Raw genomic sequence first — 20,418 nt, forward strand, 5'->3', positions numbered from 1 at the left:
AGCTTTCCTTCCCACAGCCAAATTGAAGAAAAACAATCAACAAACCAAGCCCAGAGCAGGAGGCATCACGTGCAGAACAGCCAGGCCCCCTTTTGGGAAGGGAATTATCAATTCACATCTCTCTGTTCACCTGCTAACAGGGCTGAGCACTGGAAATGTAAAATAAGTGGAGTTGCTTGGTGTTTGAAAGGGGAAACAGGGATAGGGGACAGGGAGAAACTGAGGGGGGGAATAAAAAGCAATGAGATTTCCAAAACTCACCCATTATTCCCTGCAGGTCAGCAGAAAGCAAAGTGCTCCTAGGAGAGCTCTTATTTCCATTCCATTCCTCTATCAAGTTCTTAATAAATTCAAACTTCAATTTCTTTCTTTTTTTTTTTTTAATTTTTAATTCTTCCTTCAAAGCCAATTTTGGGTAAATAATTTAAAAGCCTGTGAGCTGGAGGCTGTGTGGCTGAAGCCAGGCTGGGGAGGCAGAGCTGAAAAGCTCTTTGGAACCTCCTGTCAGCTTTAAACATCACTGCTGAAATTAAGCACGTTTACTATAATTAAAACAGATTATCAGCCACCTGTGCTGAGGGCTTTAGCAAGGTGCTTGGCCAGGGCACCACACTCCATCAGAGCAGCAGAGGAGAGAGCACATCCACAGGAGGCTGTGGATGCAGAGGGGAGAGAGGGAACTCAGCTGGCAGCTCCTGGAATTGCACAAGGTGCTGATTTCATCGAGGTCTCTGTACCTGGGAGGGAGAACAGCCACACACAGAGCTCATCAGCCTCAGGCCCACTGCTGAGTAGCTCTTCACAGGCAAAAACTCCTTAAACATGCCAAAAAACATCTGGTTTTGTGGCTTACATCATATATGTATGTGTGTGTGCATGTATATGTATATATATAATGTGTATATGTGTGTATGTATATGTATATATATAATGTGTATATGTGTGTATATATAACTTTATGTATGTATGTAAGGCATAAATATACATATATATGTGCATATATACATATATACACACATATGTATATTTATGCATTACATACAATATATAATAAATATATTGATATGTGTTTTATATAAGTGTATATATTATTTTTACCCCAACTTTGGAGGTATTATGTCCTTGAATACCCTGTCATTATGTCCTTGAACACCCTGTTTTTGTGAGGGTGTTTCCAGCCAGGTTTTTGGTGGTTTCAGGGACTGAGGATCTGCTCCTAAACCTGCTTAGAGGAGCTAAGCACCACGGCACAAAATGAGGTTTTCTCTCCATTAGAGCACCCAGCTGGGAGGTTTGCTGAGGCATTCAGCACATCCCAAATCCAATTGCTTAAGCAGCTTTGCTGGGATCGTGTCTGCTGCACTCCGTGTGCTCCTGCCCTGAGCCACACAGGCACCATCAGAGGGTGCAGAGGAAAAGCTGGAAAAGCTTTCCCTTGGAGCAGGGAATGTTCCTCTGGGACAGCACTCTGAATTGAATCCACACCTGGAATGCCTGAAAGCTAAAAGAGAAAAAATCAGCAGAAGAGACAGCACAAAATTGGCCAAGTGTGTAGAAATTGTTACCTGCAGACAAGAAAGAGGATTTTCTACTCATCCTGTTAAAGCAATTCCTCCAGCTTTGGGCAGCCCAATTTGTTTCTGGTGGTGCCTTCACAGCTCTGCACAGTCAGAACAGACCAGATCACAAACTGCCTCATGCAAGAAATATTTCATTGCTACTGGAGCAAGAGCTGCAGTCTTTATTTTATTTTGAAAATTATAACTGAAAACTGTAGCAGAATGATTCCAAAAGCCATCAGTTTGAGGGCACACTCGGTACCATTTTCCAGGGTCACTGGTTGTCTTCTGAGGGCAAATGTGAAATCCTGGCTGAGTTAGTGGCAGTTTCCCCTGTGACTCTCAAGGGCATCAAAGCAATCCCTTAAATTGCATTTTCATTCACTTGAACCACATGTAAATAACAGGTTTGTTCAGAGATGGACCTGGCAGAAGAGTGATCACAGCAGCTGTCAGGAGCAAAATTCCTCCCTGCTCCTCATTCCCTGTGCAGACACAAATAGCATGGACAGACTTCACAGGGCACCACAAATGTCCTGGCAGAACCCTCCAGCCTCGGCATAAATGTGAAAGCCAAGGGAATTCATGCAGGTATGTGCAAGTTTCAACTTTAAAAGTGGGGATTGGTTGATTTTTGTTGGGGTTTTCCCCCCTTTTTTGTGTTTGGCTTTTTTTCTCAGTATCAAAGCAGAATACTGCACCTTTCCAACACAAACCCATGAAACAACCAAACCAGCACTTCCCCAAAACATTTAACTCAGTTTCTAATTTAACCTAGAGTTTGATCTGAAGTTTTGAAGGTATTTTGGATACTCTGCACTGTTTGAGAATGGCATCAGTTTGACCTCTGCACTCCATGCAATGTAAAATAGATCACAGGAGAGCACTGATGCAATCCCCAGCTTCTGTTCAGACCTCCTGGCCAGACTTCCCAGAGCTCAGAATCTCTTTCTGTCTTGCTTTCTGCTTCTATGCAAACACTGATCCACAGTGTTTGGGGAAACTGAAGCAAGAGAAACTCCCACCATGCTGTCTTCCAAAACTCAGAGAGGCTCTAAACATCAGGAATTGGAAATCTAAGTCCTCATCTCCATGAAAGAACTCACTCTACAATATTGAAGATTTAAAAAATGGACAATTAAATCAACACATCACCACATCCATTACCACAGGCACAGGATACCAGACTGGTTTGGGATAAAGGGATCTTAAAATCATCTTGTTCCCCCCCTGCCATGGCAGGGACACCTTCCACTACCCCAGGTTTCTCCAAGCCCTGTCCAACCTGGCCTGGAATATTCACAAGCTGTTTAACTGTAGAATATAATAAAAAATAACCCCAAAGACAGAAGCTGCATTGCTGTATTTTTGTTTAGCTACCAGTGATGATAAACTTTACAGCCAGGCTGTGCTTCAGCAGTGCTGAACGTCAAAAAGGTTTGAAATTTGTATTGACCAGCCTATGAAATCACACAGGCTTTAACTGTCCACAGAAACAGTAAAAACAAACATTAACATTATCCTCATTGGGTGCCTTTTATTCCTGCCCTTTTTAGGGCACCTTGGAAACTCCAGCTGTAGGAAAGGATGGGAAAGGGGTGCTGAACAAAGCAGCAGAACCTGAGCTCTGGGAAAGCTCCCTCCCAGCCCAGTAATGCTCAGCAAAAGTCAATGGACAAACCACATAAATATTTGATAGCAACATAACAAACTGCCTCAATACTGCAAGGGTGAGGGGAAAGAATTAAAAAATCCAAGGCACATGTGAAGCTCTCGGGTAGATAAGTCATGTCCTGATATCAACCATCTGGGATCTGAACCCTGGAGCTGCCCCTCAGCTGGACAGCATTTGTTGCCTGAGCTGGTTAATTAGAAGGATCTCCAGCTTGAAGAGGAGAAAACACTTGAAAAATATTTGCCAAAGAACCACAAACCTCAGTTTGAGACTTTTCCAGAGCCTGTCTCCCATTCAAGAACTAACAGAGTTATGTTTATTTGCATGTGAATTGATTATATTAAGGCTTTTGCAGCCTCTGCAAGGAATTACTTTGTGACACATTGGTTGGAGGGGGGAAAAAGCTTCAGCAGCAGCAAATTCCCCAGACAAACCACAGATTCATTCAACAGAAGTAATTACTTTAGCAAATGTTGGTGGATTTTAATGCCAAGAGGAGGATTCCAGGTACTTTTAAAGCTTGTCAGCCCAGCTGATACCCAGAAACATCTTTAGTCAGTGTGATGTAACATTGACACAGCACTTAATCAGAAAAATAGGCTGTTTCTCCAACAAAGGGATTTTAACAAATGCCACATTTCATTTTTATTAATATATTCCAAGCTGATGTCATGTGGTCTCTAGATTTCCCCCGGAGATACAGATTTGAAAAGTCCAGAGGGAAATGATAATTCTGTACACTGCTTTGTTAACATATGAGCTCTGAAATTACCATTGGAAAAAAATCCCAAGGTCTGCAAAGATAATTTCACAACCCAGAGTGCTCCAAGCCCTGTGCTGAGGAGTTTTAAAAGCTTTTTGAAAGGAAAGTTATGAAGAATGTATGACTAGCACAGATTTGGGGCACATTTTAAGGCCATTTTTTAAAGCACTGAGCAAAGTTCATCTCCCTTTTTAATGAACACCGACTGTTTGGACAAAATGTTTCCCTCCCAGCAGAGTCAGACACAGTGAAATTCATCTTCTGTGCTTTGATAGACATGAAAAATTAGAGACAGAGATGGAAAAGGCCGAGACTTCCTCCAGGTCTCTTGTTTTCTTAGCAGTCCATCTGTTCCAGACACATCTGGACATCAGCACCCCAAGGACATGGATGGCTCCTTTCTCTGCCTTCCCTGAGAAATCAGGGACACAGCTCCTTTATTAATGGCATCATTAGGCAGGGCAGGGAGCCGGCACAGAGCAGGACAGGCCCTCAGTCAGTGGAACCACAGGAGCCCCGGGAGCTGATGCTCTGAGCACAGGGCAGGTCAGCACTCACCCGGCTGGGAGGGACAGGGGAGCAGTGCTTTGTCATTCCCTCAAAGTGGAACAAAGTCAGGGAAGGTTGTCCTCTCCTCCGCCCAACTTCTTTGTTTGCATTTTGGAAAGCTCATCTTTACCTGCCCCAGAATTCCTGTGGAGAATCAGAGAGCCCAGGAACTCCTTCAGAGCCCAAATTCAGGTCACTGACACCCACCAAGCACCAGATGAAAATGGCTATAAAATTATTGTATTAATGTCCATGTCTTAAAGGCCTTCTGAGTGCTCATCTCCAGGGCTTCCTAATTCATTATCTGAACTGCTCAATGAACAAACCCCAGCACCAAACCATCGACCCCTCAGTGTACTTAAAATACAAACCAGGGGATTTCTCCTCCTCAAAAGAACTTCACACCATTGAGCACTCAAGTAGGTACCCTCGGGTGCTCAGAGCTTTCCCTAAGGCTGTCAAATGCCTGAAATACACTTTTCTTCAAAGTCAGAGGAAACTATCAAATATTGATACAAAACTGTAAGCCTGCAAAGCTCACTGAACAAAGCTATGAAACACAAAGTATCAGATACAGAAATAACTTGCAAAAGGGTTTTTTGGGTGGGGTTTTTCTTCCCTTGGGTTTTTTGGGGTTTTTACTTGGTTTAAGGAAGCAGCTGAACAGCCACATGCCTGCTAAGTGATGTTTGATGTCTGAGTCCTCCCTGAACAGCACTGAGACTTATTAACAAGGAACCACGGAATCCCAGACTGGTTTGGGATGGAACCTCAAAGCTCATCTCATTCCACCCCCCTGCCATGGGCAGGGACAGCTTCCACTGGACCAGGCTGCTCCCAGCCCTGTCCAGCCTGGCCCGGAACACTGCAAATGTGCAATTTTAATTCTGGATATCTCTGCATGAACACCCAGCCCCATCTTTGTTTGCAAGGGCACACACAGCACAGGCATTCAGTGGAGTCCATTCCCAATTTCCATGAAAGCTCCAGTGTTTCCATGGTTTGGAGGAAATGGCCCTGCCAAACTATTTTTATGTGGATTCTTTTCCTTATCTCTGACCATGGATTGTTACAGTCTCAAACCAGCGTGTGGGGACAGAGAACACAGGACAGCACAGGCACAAAAACATTTACAAAGTGTCATTTACACCCTTTCCAGCATAATTTTTCACTCTCCATCCCATTGTTATCCTGAGGAATACCAACAAGACAGGCATTAATGGGATTATTCTCCCTTTAGACCTGGATTTCAGCTACTGTGCAAAACTCAAATCATCTGAGCAACAAATCTGCTCAAGCACTTAGACTGTGCAGGTGGAATAACCTGCAAAATGCACTGGTTCCAGGGCCTGGAAAGAGGAGAAACAACTTGGGACAAGTCTTTCAAGAGGCTGCCTTTACGGTTTGTGTTCTTCTGCATGTGTTTGTTTTTAAGAAATTAACACTGGAAATTTTAAAGAATTAACCTCTGGAAAGCAGTCAAATATTTATCTGCATTCAATGGCCCCTTTCCTCCACGAGTGTTTGCTACATTAACTTGAAAATACAGTCAGTGAAATTCTACCATCAGCTCTTTGTGTCCATGGCCAGAAAAACCCCACAGTTGAGCAATCCAAGGCCCCTTGTGGAAAAGTGCTTAAATTCAGGGCTGTGTGCCCACTACAGCAGCAGGGCTAGGCTCTCCTCAAGAGTCAGATTAAGCAGTGTGCCTGGCTTTCACTCATTTTAAAACAACAGGAGATAATTTCAAATGGGTAATAAGGTACTGAATAGATTGATCTGCCCCAATCTCATTGATTTGGTGGAATAGTTCACTCTTGCTCTCTTGCTGGTTTAAACATGGAAGAGGATTAAACCATACAAAAATCTGCTGATACAAACACACCTACCTGTGCAGAATCCCTGTGCAGCAGTTGCAGGTCCTTTGTGGACACCCAACAGTTCCAAAGAAATTGGAATTGAGCTTTAACCCTAAGCTGAACACACAAGACTAAAAATATGCAATTTAACACATAGTATCTCCTAATTTCATTGTGAAACCTCTGTTAAACCAGCTTCTATTTCTTAGGAACACAATAAACCTCACAATAGCAGCCTGGGGGCTGTCATGATGGATTTTATAAAGGTTTTTTTATAACTGGATCTGCCAATAGCTATTTCTTCTGTGCCCTTCTTCCCAAAGGCAAGCAGGGCTTGCTCTTAGATAAGAGGATCCAAAGCAAAGTACAAATGTGCCTTTTATCTTCCCAGAGGCATCAGAAGCTCAGCATCTCCTTCCCACAGCTTCCTCTGAAGCTGCCTGGATGCCTCGGCCGCGGGAGTGCTTCCCAGCTGGACCCTGAGATAATCATGGAATCATTTCCCAGCATCACAGAGCCCCGGAATGGCTTGGGTTGGAAGGGACCTTAAATCTCACCTTGTTCCACCCCCTGCCACGGGCAGGGACACCTTGACCTGGGCCAGGCTGGTGCCTCTGGGCTGGCAGGGCTGGCCCCGGGCACTCACTGCCCCAGCAGCTCCAAGGGGAGAAAGAGCCAGGAACCATTGCAGGGTCAGAGCTGGACAAACCCTCAGAACACCTGAGACAAAGAGATCCTCACCAGGGCTGTGGGCAGCAGAGGAGCCTGCAGCCACACTGTCCTTTGAACAGGGACACGTGCTGTCCACAAGGCTTGGAACACATTCCAAAGGCTCCCGAGCAGCACAAAGGTCGCACTTCCCCCGGCACTGGGCTCCGTGTGGGCTGAGCCTGCCCAAAGCTTTGGAAATGCCTCTTGCTCTGGCCCAAGGAGGCATCCAGGCTGCAGGCAGAAGAGCAGAATCAGCCTGTGCCCTGTCATGGGGGCACAGCGTGCTGGCACTGCCGAGCTCTGAGCCCAGGCTGTCCCCAGCCCTGCCCCACTGCCAGCACTCTGCGTGTCACAGGTGCTGCAGGGGCACCACCTCAGTTCAGCCTCAGTGCTCCAATTTCCTAAATCCTAATTTCTTAAACCTTAAATCCTAGGGAGTCCTGATTTCCAAGATCTCCTTGGAAAGATGGCATTACTTGCCATCCAAACACAGTGAAGCGGCTCTCAGGAAGGTGAATGGTGACACAAGTGTGGCTGCGATTCAGCCCTCAGGATGATGTGGGAAAGCAATGTCCAAGAGGACTCCCGTGTTAGAAAACCAATTTATGTGAAAATAAATGGCTTTCAGGAGAGCTGAACCAGAATGCTCTGTGTCAGGATGTAATTCCCCTGTGTAATTCCCAGGCACGGAGCTCTCCCTGCGCAGAGCAGCCCCATCAGAGCATGAAAGTGGCCCCCTGATGCCATGCAGGAATATCATTCCTTGCTCTGGTACCACAGCTAATGAGAATTCATTGAATGCAAAATGCCATGCACGCTGCTGAGACTTTTCCAGAAGGCCAAGGCAGGTGTGACTAACTCAGGAGCATATTTAATTGTTAATTGATCAGCTTGCAGCTCCACACCCCATGCAGCACCCTCAGCATGGAAATGCAGCAGCTCAGGCTGCCCTGCCTTGCCCACCTCCAGCTCTGCTCAAGTGTCATTAACCAGCCGGTAAATAGGAACGTGAGGAGCTTTGATTTTATTTTAATTTATTTGTCTGTTCCTGCAGTTGTCACGAGAGCCTGATTAAGCAGCTCTGCCATCCCCCACCAGCAGTGGTGAGCACAGGAAACCCCCCAGCAACCCAAGCCCTCTTCAAACACCTCACACCCTCGATACCTGTCAGGCAGTTAATTATACCCATGAATTATTGTCTCTGCTAAAGATGACTGAACGTGTGACACTTTGCTTACTGCATGAATTCCTGCTGGTTTTATGATTACTGTCAAAGAAAATGATTAATAGGTAGATATTGCATCAAGGACAGCAACAACACAGCAAGAATTAGAATCTATACTTGTATAGCAAAATTAATTCCTGTTAGGAAAGGAATAAAACTTTTACCAGGCATTTAGGCAGAAGACAGTTCCCTTAAAATCATTTCCCACCCCACGTTTTCATACTATGATCAATCCCCAGCACAGATGTTAATGACATGATTCATAAGCTTTACATTGATCAGTACTTACCAGTTCCTAAAACGTCATCTGACTCCTTCTGGAAAATGCATGATCTTGTTAAAAGCAGATAAGCTCAGAGCTTTGTGTTCTCCCTACCTAATTTGCTTTGCTGTCCACAGTAAAGGTAATTCTGTTCAAGCCGAAGAGCAGGGAATGCTCCCATTTAATTTATTTCTTTGTACATTCAGAACAAAAGACCCAAGCTCATGGGCTACTTCAGGAGTTAAAAAATACCAAAACTACAAACAACTGAGTAATTGAAGGACAGCAGCAGCAGCAACACCCTTTCAGAGCAAAGCCTGAATGCCAATTTCTAACTCAGTCTGAGGAGACAAGGAGCAGCAGGAGCAGCAGTGGAAGCAGCAAAAAACTCAAATTAATTCTGCCCAAAAAGCTGCCATGTATATTTTTACCATATGCCTCACCTCCAGCAAGCACTGAAGTACAAAAAGCTGCCTTGAACAGAATGAAACTCCCCTATCACTACCACTAGACAAACAATTCTACCAGCTCAGTAACCCATGGTTCTGCTCCAACAGGCTCTTTGGAAAGGTCTGTGTAAATAAATAATAAAACAGGCTGTTAACTTCTCTGGACTGCCCTGGATTAGGTTTCTGACTTCTAGGGTTTCAGTGCATGTCATTAGACCCTGCAAGCACAGAGCCTTGGCAGAGTCCAGCCCAGGGCTGCTGGAAGTTTGAGCAAAACTTTGATGCAGTAATTTTAATGCAAAGACATTAAAACTCAAACGAGTGCTGGAAGTTGATTTAATTTTGAGCTACTTAGCTAAGCTGGCTTCTGGTGCTTTCACCTTTCCTTTCAATGGAACAGCAGAACCCTGGAGATGCAGCTGGTGTGGGCAGGGAGTGAGGGCAGCTCCAGCCCTCACCCATCACTTCCACATTCCAGAGTCAGGGATTGGGGGGGACCCCTGGGGCTCATCCAGTCCAACCTCCCTGCCCCAGAATATCTCCTGCAGTTATCTGAGCTGCCCTCAAACCCCCACATGGGAGTTCCAGGAGCCCCCAGTGCTGCACTGACAGTGCCTGTTCAGGGCAGCCACCTCACCTCGAGGGTTCTGTGCCAAGAAACACTTAAATACCTGCAAATATTGCAAACTCTGGTGCTTCACACCAACCCTCAAGCAAGGATTAATCTGCAATCACCTGCTGCCTCTGCCAGCCCCTGCCTGCTCATTTTGAGCTTTTATCAATAATAACACAGAGTGCAAGACAAAAAGACAAAGAAGTAAAAGTGGGAGCATCTAACGAGTTCTCATAACAAAAAAAAGGCAGGAGGAGCTGATGAAGTTCTGCCCCTCTGCTCTAAGAGGGCTGTAACCCATAACCAGCTGAAGCTCACTGAACCTAAACCACAAAGCTCTCATTTACATGAACAATCAGATTGAAATAACCCAGCCGTGTAAGCACCCACTCACCCTGGCTGAACACAAGTAACATTGAAATGACTTTTTTAAAAAAACAATTCCAAGCAGAACCCAGCAGTGTAATTCTGCCCTTGAACGAGCTGCTCCAGGTAGAGGAATTGATGCCACGGTGATTCCTTGCAGCTGTCTGTGCACAGACCAGGCACAGCAGGGCAGACACTCACCCAAATAATTCATTTTAGGATGTAAAATGCACAGGACACGCTCACACACCTCCAACACAGCGTTCTGAGGGCACCAAGGTGGCGCCACCCTGGCTATGATTTGTCCCTTTGGCACTGGGGGTGCATCAAACATTCCCCAGCATCGTGGGGCTGCCAGGCTGAGCCCATCTCCCAGCAGAACAAGGCTCTAGGAGACAGCAGAACAAAAACAAGGGGACAGCCACAGCCCCACCACACCCAAACAGGCACTAAAGCTCCAGAAAACCATCCCTGCCTGAGGATTAAAGCTCTGACATCAGTAACAATGACTTGCATTTGGCTTTGTCTTGTAGCTTCTCAAGTGCAGCCTTTTGCAGTTGACAAAGAAACCCACGTAGAAGCTGAATACAAAAATAGACTGGTTGTGGAGATAAATATGGATATAGCTGGGTTTGGGGTGCTGGCTTTTCTTTTTAATCTTATAAATGAATTTTTAGTAGTTCTCATTCATGTTTAAGCCATAAAATAGTTAAGGAAAATCACACTGGTAATGTCTGATCTTAATGAAAGATGCCAACTCCAGTGCTCCCCACTGTAACAATACATAAGAGATATTTTCCTTATCCAGGTGAGCTTCACAAACATTAACCCTGGAGGTGCCAGGAGGAACAGCTGAGCTGGGTGCTGGAGTTGCCATTACAGGGGAAAACTGACAGGCACAAATGAAATATCTGATTATCTACCCCATTATCTCTGCTCACATGTCAGCTGCTGATGTTTGCCCATGAACTCCAGAGCAAACTGTGCCCAGCCCTGGCTCCCAGCCCACACTTTTGCACTGATCCCAGTGTAATTTAGAGCAGTCTGGGTGCTCAGAACATTTATGAACAACCCCCTGCCCAAGTTACACTAAATTTTATGTGCTCCAAGCTTCCAAATTTTATGAGCTCCATCCCAAGCACCCCAGCTCCAGTAGCTGCCCCAAAGGCCACCAGAGCCCAAAGGGGACCCTTTCACTGCTCAGGGTGTTGGTTTTCTTTGATGAAATCACTGCATTGTTCCATCGGTCTTCAGGAAAAAAAAAAAAAGTCCAAGCAGACAACTAAAAATAAAGTATGACCAAACCAAAATGGAAAATGTTTGTAGCAGAAGGAAAATGAGGAAAGAAACTCCCAGACAGCTCAGACTGAGGACTAATTCTTACTTTTTTCCAGATGTGTGGAGCACTAAGAAGTAACTATTGACTGTTTTCCTCCATTACTTGCACTAGAAGTTGAAGATGCAAGCTGAAAACTATGTGTTACCCTGCTATAAACCCTGTAATTTATTCTCTGTGGGATGGGATGTGCTGATTCAGATGGCTCCAGTCTCCAACCACTAACCTCATGCTCAGAGCTGGCTGGCACAGGGACCTCAGCAGGGATGAGCATTCCCCACGCAGGGTCTGCTCCAACACTTGTTCCCCTGCCTCAAAACTGCCAGGACCCTACAAACAACAGGGCCAACCTGAACATATGGACAAACAATTCCCTGATTGTGCCTTTGCCTGTCCCCCAGCCACGGGGTCACTGAAGTGCAGCTGTAACAGAAATAAAAGATGAAGGAGCTTTCCCAGTCCTGCTCCCAGGCTTTGCCAGCTCCCTGGTTTTGGGGAAGTTTTCCCCCTGCAAGTATCACAAGTGGGGACTCCCAGAGGAGGAGAGCATGGCTTCTTAGTGCCACAGCCCCTCACTTCAAAGGCTTTAGAGGAGTGGAAGGGCAGGGTCACCCTCGACACAAACACTGGGACAGTGACAGGGCAGCATGGAGGGTGAGGAACTCTGCAGGGCTTTGGTGACAGGACAGCCACTGCCACTCCTGCACCTCCTCAGGGCTGGCACACACCCCTGATCCCATCCCAGAAACGAGGGAGACAGAGCTCTGGGCAGGAACACTGAGCAGCTTGGTGCAGGCAGGGACTACAGCCACCAAACCCCAGTGTGGCACGAGCCACAGCTGGGCAAGGGAAGGGACAATCACCCTGGACATGTCAGGACCCAGGACATCCCCCTGGCTGTCATGAGCAGCCCAGACCCCTGCCAGGGGTCTCAAAGACCCTGGCACTGAGCGCAAAATTCCTGTGGTTTTGATTATGACCCATGGAGCAAATTACCAACCTTGGATGGAGATCTGCAAGCCATGACAAATTAAGTAGAATGATAGTGAATTTATCACAAGGTGAAAAAGTAGATTTTGGGGTTTTTAGAATGGGGATTCAGTGGGGCAAGATGGAGGGATCTGGGCATGTCCAGCCTTTCTCCTTCTTCTTCTTGGCCTCCATCTTCTGCTGTGATGGTGGCACTTTTAGACTGGTTTAGAGTAGAAACTCACTGTCTAACATAGGTGATAGGTATTGGGGAGTAATTGTAAACATTGTACACGTAGGTTTTAGTATAAAGACATAACACTGCCCTGGGGGCAGGCAGAGTGCCTGGAACTGTCCTGCTGGATGGACCTCGGCAGGACAGAAGAAAGAATTTTATAGGTAAGATACAATAAACAACCTTGAGACTGAGAACTGAAGAGCCCTGACTCCTTCTTTGAGCGCCAGGCTGGGAAAAGAGACTTTCTAACTTTTCTTGGGGTCACTCTGACCAGCTAAAGATCTCAACAGCATCCCACCAGTGCCAGGACAATCATTCTGCATCCCACCAGTGCTAGGACAGGAATGACAACTCTCCCCTTGGGCACTGTCCTGGGGCTTGGAGATTATTACTCTGTTCTCTGCTGTGGAGCTGCCAAACCCTGCCCCTCTTGCTCAGAGCAGCTGTGGCTGCCTCTGGATCCCTGGCAGTGTCCCAGGCTGGACAAGGGCTTGGAGCTGCCTGGGACAGTGGAAGGTGTCCCTTCCCATGGCACTGGATAAATTTTAAGGTCCCTTTCCACCCAGACCATGGTGGGATTTCCCTGCTGTGCCTTGCGAAATAACCTGGCAGTAGTGAGGCTTCCCTGGCTCAGAGCAATGAGCTCTGCAAGGACACAAGTTCCACGTTAAGTGCAACAAGCTCAGCTTTGGCACAACAGCAGAGAAATGCCTTCATCTTTTTAACTTTTGCAACTGTGCTCTAGGAGCTGGCCAACAGCCCCCAGCAGCAAAAAAGGCACCATTATTTTTAGGCAGCGCAGTGTATTTCCACACTGCTCTCTCCTAAGCTGATTCCAGCACCCCCAGGACTCCCCTAGGCCTGAACCCTTTTCTATGCTCAGTGTTTGCTGTGCAGGCAGCCATGGCCCCACAGGGCTGGGCACAGACAGGCCCCACAGGGCTGGGCACAGACAGCCCCACAGCCATGGCCCCACAGGGCTGGGCACAGCCATGCCCCACAGACAGCCATGGCCCCACAGGGCTGGGCACAGACAGCCCCACAGCCATGGCCCCACAGGGCTGGGCACAGCCATGCCCCACAGACAGCCATGGCCCCACAGGGCTGGGCACAGACAGCCCCACAGCCATGGCCCCACAGGGCTGGGCACAGCCATGGCCCCACAGGGCTGGGCACAGACAGCCCCACAGCCATGGCCCCACAGGCTGGGCACAGCCAGGCCCCACAGACAGCCATGGCCCCACAGGGCTGGGCTCGGACGTGGTCAAGGCCCGCAGGCCTTGCAGCCGAGAACAGGCAACAAAGGCTCAGTCAAATATGTTTTCCTAAAGCTGCTGCAGTCCAATGCAAATAAGATCAACCCTAAAGCCTCATTTTCCTTTTGGAGTGGGGCTGTTTTCTCAGGCAGCCACAAATGCCCTCATTCATCAGGGCTGCAGGACAAGTGGCCCAGTGTGTGCAGGCAGGGACGGTGCCCAGGGTGGGCAGGGAGGATCCCAGCAGGGCACAGCAGCACCAAACTCCCTCTGCTGCTCCACAGCACTGCCAGGCTCTCTGGAACCTCCAGCCAGGGCTGCACAGGCTCCAGAGCTTCCCAGAAAAAAGAGGAGACAGAGAGGGAAGGACTGGGATGGATGAGAACCTGAGCCCCAGCATGGAGTCTCCCAAAACACATGAATAGTTCCAAGGTCTCTGAATTGTGTCACAAAAGCAGCTTAGGGTGGTAGAGAACTTTTTCCACAAAGGAAAACTCGTTTTTTAAATTCTCTTTAACTTCTTGGTGTAGTTGCCAAAGAAAGATAGGATCTGTCAAAACAACCAAAAACATTCATTGAAAATGCTCTTGTTACTCTGCATCTCACTGCCTGTGTGAGCCACCAACAGCTCTATAAATAAGCCCTGCCGTGAATAACTCAGCTAATATTCAACCCACCCTACACTGCACTAAGGTCACTGATGAAATAAAGAACTGGCTGTTTACAGGACATCACAGTTTGCATGTCAAACTTCAGGAAAATCACCACACCCAGGCCTCTGAGGAACTTCTAAAGTTTGTTTTCCTCAGGGCTGAGGGGTTTGCACAGGACTTGTCTCAGGCAGTTCCAGCAGCACCGAGGCTGGGATTAACATCTGGGCTGCAAAGACTGCATTCATGTGCTTCTTTCAGGCTTTCCCTCTACTTCTGGTTCTAAACACAGATCATAAATAAAATTATTTTTATCTTAATCGAATCCTCTCTTGGGGATTATTGCCAGTTTCTATTACATTGACTCTGCTGGGAACTAAGAGATTTCTTAGCTTCATTCTGGTACCCTGATAATAAAAAGCCTTCCACAGTCTCATTCCGAGTTGTAATGAGAGTCCATGCAGGAATTCAGGCTCTGTAAACTATTTCCTCAGCCCGGAATAATTATGCAGTGTGAAATGCAGTAATTACTTGGATTACACGACCTCTCCAGGGGACCTGGCATGGCCAAAGGTACCACTTAGTCCACACAGCTGTGTCCCCCAAGAAACCAAGGCCTGGGACTGGGAAACTATTTAGAAATATACAAAAAATCTCGGTGAGATGCACAATCATCAAGTGTCTCTCATTCCTGCCATGAGCTCTGCTGGAATCCTGGGCAGCTGCCCCTGGCAGGGAGCAGTGTCCAACACCCCGGGCTGTGCCCAGCCAGGCTCAGCACCCACAGCCCAGCCCCTCCTGCAGCCCCTGGCATTGCCCAGGTGGGCTCACAGACCACTCCAGCCTGGAGGCAACAGCCACTGAACCCAGGGGTTTATCCTGCCCTAAAAACCACCTCCTTTTCACCCCCCTTCCCTGCAAGTGATGCTTACAGAATGCCAAGAACAGCTGCTCAACCTCTGGATTTGGGAGACAGAACAAACATAAAATTATGACAGGCAAGCATTCAGGAGAGAAGCAGAATTTTTGAATTTTCACTCGCTAAAATAAAGTTTCTTTCATATTCCTATTTTTTCCTGCTTGCAAATGAGACAGAAAACTACATTTTCCTGGAAAATTTCTTTGTAACAACCATATAATTTTCTTTCTGCACATTCAGTATAAGTCTGAGGAAGAAGAATTTATCTTAGCGGCCCTCGCAGGCTGCTGAGAGTTAACTCTGCAGGGAGCAGAGCCCAGCAGCAGCACGGACAAGCCCCAACACACGCACCTCAGCCTCCCAAAGCAAAGTTTTACAAATGCCCCCGTACCTGATGGTCCTGACAGAAATGCAGTACTTCCACATCAGGTTCCACATGGCACTGCCATCCCCCTTCATGGCCTTGCCCGTGGTGGTTGCAGGGAGAGGATCCCAGAGCCCGGCACGGGCTCGGCAGCGCAGCAGAGCCAGCCCAGCTCAGGCAGCAGCCCAGCTCTGATTCACCAGCTCCAAGTGATTCCTCCGACCTCCACTCAAGTGAACTCCCAGGGAAGGCAGCTTTCCCATCTGAAGGCTCGGGTTACTCCTTTCTCCGTGATTTATAAGATTCGGTGTTTACATTATTCGCAAGCCAGCAGAGATTATTAGAGGCTGTTCAGAAAGCTCCGTGTTACACTCGCTGCTCTGAGCTGCCAAGTCAGAAAACTCTACCTAGGCAGCACCTGCAGAAAGTTATTCCCATTTATTCCACTTCAAAAAAACCCCCAGCCCAGTAACACTGCCCTAGAAAATCCCTTACGAGAGCTGTAAGTGCTAACCCAGGACATGCTCCATCAAATGCCTCGGGCTGGAGGAACCCTCAGCTGTTTGCAGAATTTTCTGTGTACTGTAATAAACTTTTTGGTGCCAAAAAAAGAGTAATGAGTCATTTTCCAAAGCTGGATTTGAAGGCATACGAAGAAGTCCTGGCTTTCAGTGGTGAGTATCAGCTGTGACACTCAGCCTGGAAATGACAGCAACAGTAAAATGGCAAGATCTGATTAAGAAGAAACCCCACCGACAAAAACTCCTGAGAAAACCCAAGAAACCCCAAAATCAACCAAAAAACCACCCCAAAATAGATTATGTATGTGGAATCCTTTTGCTGTGCTGAATAAGTTCAAACACACAGCATTTATTGCCAAAAGTTTCAATGAATTGAAGCCCCAGCACACACTCACATGGCAAAAACTTTCAAAAACAGTATTGTTACTGTTGTTGTAGAGACCAGCCTTTAAATCCTGCCCTGGCATCTCCAAGACCACCCTGCAAGTCAGAGCTGCTGCTCTGACAGATTAAAAGTTCCCTCAGCCCACACTCCCTTCTCTGCCCAGGTCAACAGCACCATTATCAGGGGCCCTTCTGGACATCAGATACATGTTTATATTATAAAACTTAATTAAGCAAGAAACCAAGTTCATGCTGTTTCTTCACAGAGCAGAATCAGTCCGTGATTAACTGTCTGTTTGCTGTTGCATAACTCCATTTTCTCTAAGGCCATTTTGCCCAGGGTCTCATGACTGTTCCCACTCTTTGAAATACATTCTGCTTTGGGAGCTCCTGATAATTGCTCCTGGAGCAAGCTATTGATGGCTGGTTAGGAAAAGTCACACCAAGTTCCACAGCACACTGTACATTTAAATCAGCTGCCTTAATGAAGGAAAATTGCATTAGAAAACTTTTATACATCTGTTCCTAACATAATCACAGAAATACATTTCAATGCTGTAAAAAACTACGTAAGTTCAGGCAGCACAGCTGAACCCTGTCCCTTCCCTAACTTCAGAGATGAAGTGCCTACAGGAGAGATTTTCTGGTTTTTGTACCCTGTACACTTGCAAGATTTCATGTGGCATAAATAAACCCATTATATGAAGAGAATAAAAGCAGTAGTTTCTTTCCTGTGCAGCACAGAGGTATCAAAGAGCACCCTCAGCTGTGGCAGCCCCCTCCCTCCCTCTGAGCTCAATCCTGAGCCTTTGGTGTAATTGATGTATTTAGATTACACCCTCCTTGATTCTCCTGCAGTCCCAATATTTTGACAGCACCAACATCTGCAGGAATAGTGTTTTTATCTGTCTCTAAAGATAGATTCAGTGGAAGACATCTACGAGAGAGCAGTGTTTTCACCACCTCCTTCAGCCACGTTTCTAAATTTTATGCACAACCAGCGACCAAAGGAATTAAAACAACATGGGAACATCATGGGGCAGAGGTGAGATGCTGCAGGGGACTGGTTTTTGATTTGGTTTGGTTTTTAAATCATTGCTGCAGCACTTCCCATGAAAACCAGACCATTAAATAGTGTAGAGAGTATTTTAGCTCCTGGGCTGAGCTTGTCCACTGATTTCCCAGAAGACCTGGACAAATCCAAGTAGCTTCTCCTCCAAACAAGCAGGACATATTATTATTTTTGTTATTATTATTATTATTATGCAGGAAATACATATAATTTAATACACACCCAGAAAATGCTGCACACTGTGCAAATCACACCATGAGCTAATATAAGTCATAGCTCAGTTCTGTGATTAGATCTCTGCTGTGAGAAATTGCTATTTATTCTGCTGCAAATATGAAGAAAGGATTGGTGTGAGATGCTCCTTGGGATGATATTTGAGGGGAATATTCAAGCCCACAGCACCCTGCAGAGCCCAGGGAGGGCAGGGCCTGGCTGGATGTGCCAGCAGCACCAGGGAATAGCTGCTGATTGCTGTGAGGAACTGGAGATTAATAGAACGTGTTTCTGTCTCTCATTTTCACTAAAAGCAGCTCCTCTGGGGTATCATCACCGAGGAGGTCCCAGAAGGGATGGCAGGAGGAACTGGGCACATGAGCTGTTTGTCAGTAGCCAGAACAATCCCATTGAGGAACAGAGGAGCTTTTCCAGGAGCAGTGGGACACTGAGGCCCTTTTGTCTGGGCTGTTTACTTCCCTCTCTTTTGTTCCATCACCGTGCCCCAAACAAGGCACACATTTGCATGCCAAGTGATTTCACTGTTTGGAAGCCTTGTTTGCCTTCCCTTCGGGACAACCAGGATGAGCCCCAGCACTGCAGGGGCCGTGTCTGCCCTGGACATGGATTTTCCATTTTGTGCACCAGCATCACCTCTTGTCACCACTGCAGTGACACTGCCCTCCCCACTCACACAGGTTGGGCTGTCTGGAGCTGCTTGCCTGGGCTCTTCCTCCTCTCTGGGTGTGGATGAGAACTTCATCACTTATCTCTTCCCCTTGCAATAAAACAGATTCCATTCACAGCACATCACTGCACCCACCCGAGCTCAACTCCCTGCACAGATTTACTCATTTGCTGATTTTCTTTTTCCCTGAAAACCTTTTTGCTCTGCCCTGCTTGCAAGAACCCACAGCAGCTCTCCCTGCCTGCAGCCCTGTGTGTCTGGACCCATGACAGTGCCCCACGGAACACAAACTCTTGGGTCCTCCCAACCCACAACAGGAAGGTGCAAGGAGAAGTTCTGCCTCCTTCCAAAATTTCTTCCCATTTCAGGACTGTTTTTGCCAAACCCAGCATCACTAGTGGCCACAATGGATGCCTTGGACCTGGCTGTTGCTGCCTGTAAATCAGGGAAAACATTTTGCATCTCTTCTAGGAGGAAATCTTTAATTCCAACAGCCACAACCACTGACTCAGAGATGATGCTGTGGCTTTTGGGAGCTGGAGGCAGCTGAAGGTGGGTCCCCTGAACTGCAGGGTCAGCAGAAAGGCTCTGCTCAGCTGCTGGGGCTGCAGGGGAGCTGCTGATGCAGGAAGGTTTGCAGCAAGGCAGCCTGGAACACCAAGACAGACACACACCTTTGGTTCTGCTGACTGCTCACAGGAGCAGGGAGCTGCTGCAGGGCAGGGAAAACAGTTGGAGGAATCAATATCACAGAAACACTGGGAAAAATACACCAAGTTTGTCAAAGTCCTCAACTTGGCCACTGCCAAGCACATGCCACCCATTTTAGGGATAATAATAGGATTCTCCTAATTGTTTTGATTCCTAAGGGAACCCAGAGCAATGGAGAGCAGTTAGATACCCCCAAAAACCCCAGTGCTGGGGGGTGGGGAGGGAAGGAAAGGCAGAATAGAATCACAGAATCATTTAGGTTGGAAAAGCCCTCAAAGATCATCGAGCCCAACCATTCCTCAGCACTGCCAAGGCCACCACTGATCCATGTCCCCAAGTGCCACATCCACAGATCTAAACCCCTCCACGGATGGGGGCTCCACCACTGCCCTGGCAGCCTGTTCCAACCCCTTCAGTGAAGAAATTTTTCCTGATATCCAACCTAAAACCTCCCTGGCACAGCTTGAGGACATTTCTGAGGAACGGGAGGTTTTTAATCTATTTTCTAATTTTCACACTGGAAACAAAGCTGCTGCAGGCAAAGATACCACAAGGGACATAAATCACTCCAAGTATTTAAAAATGCTGGAGCTGAGGTTCCTTTACAAGTTGGAGGTGGTGTGTTACTTTTAAATGCTATTAATAGAAAGGCAGGGCTCAATTTGGAGCCTCACACTCCATCACTCTCTCCCCCCTCTGGAGATCCACTCCTGCTTGGCAGCAGGGCCTGCAGGAGGATAAGCAGAGCTTGGTGGCTACAAGCAGGGAGAGGAGCCCAGAGCAAAGCAGCAGCCAGGACAATGGATCTGGTTTGGATCTGGATAAAGCTGAGTGCCCTGGATGGCAGCATCCCCTCAGCCACGGTGTGTGAGGTGATCAGTGCTGCCCCTGTGCCCAGGCCCAGCCCAAGTGAGCTCAGCAACAACATCCCTGCCACAGGGAACCTGCCCTGCTGCAGCCCTCAGGGGGGAGGAACACGATTTGCCTGGATTTTTGAAGCTTTACCACGATGAAATGGTCCCAAAGCAGGATCTGACAGCATTTCTGTCCTGATGTATGTTACATT

The 20,418-nt window shown here is 47.2% G+C and overlaps 1 protein-coding gene across 11 annotated transcripts in view; it reads right to left on the reverse strand.

Moving 5' to 3' along the window:
• Positions 1-20,418, reverse strand: part of IQSEC1 (IQ motif and Sec7 domain ArfGEF 1) — a 298,040-nt gene that overhangs the window by 105,439 nt on the left and 172,183 nt on the right. The window contains exon 1 of one of the 11 annotated variants that reach the window (XM_074550171.1): positions 15,791-16,498. The exons of the other annotated variants lie outside the window; for them this stretch is intronic. Within the exon in view, the coding sequence (XP_074406272.1) occupies positions 15,791-15,858 (68 nt within the window). The 5' untranslated portion in view covers positions 15,859-16,498. Of the gene's footprint in view, positions 1-15,790; positions 16,499-20,418 lie in introns of those variants that run through there. 11 annotated transcript variants of the gene reach the window in all.

Source organism: Zonotrichia albicollis, chromosome 12, assembly GCF_047830755.1.
Source record: "Zonotrichia albicollis isolate bZonAlb1 chromosome 12, bZonAlb1.hap1, whole genome shotgun sequence".
Taxonomy (NCBI): Eukaryota; Metazoa; Chordata; class Aves; order Passeriformes; family Passerellidae; genus Zonotrichia; species Zonotrichia albicollis.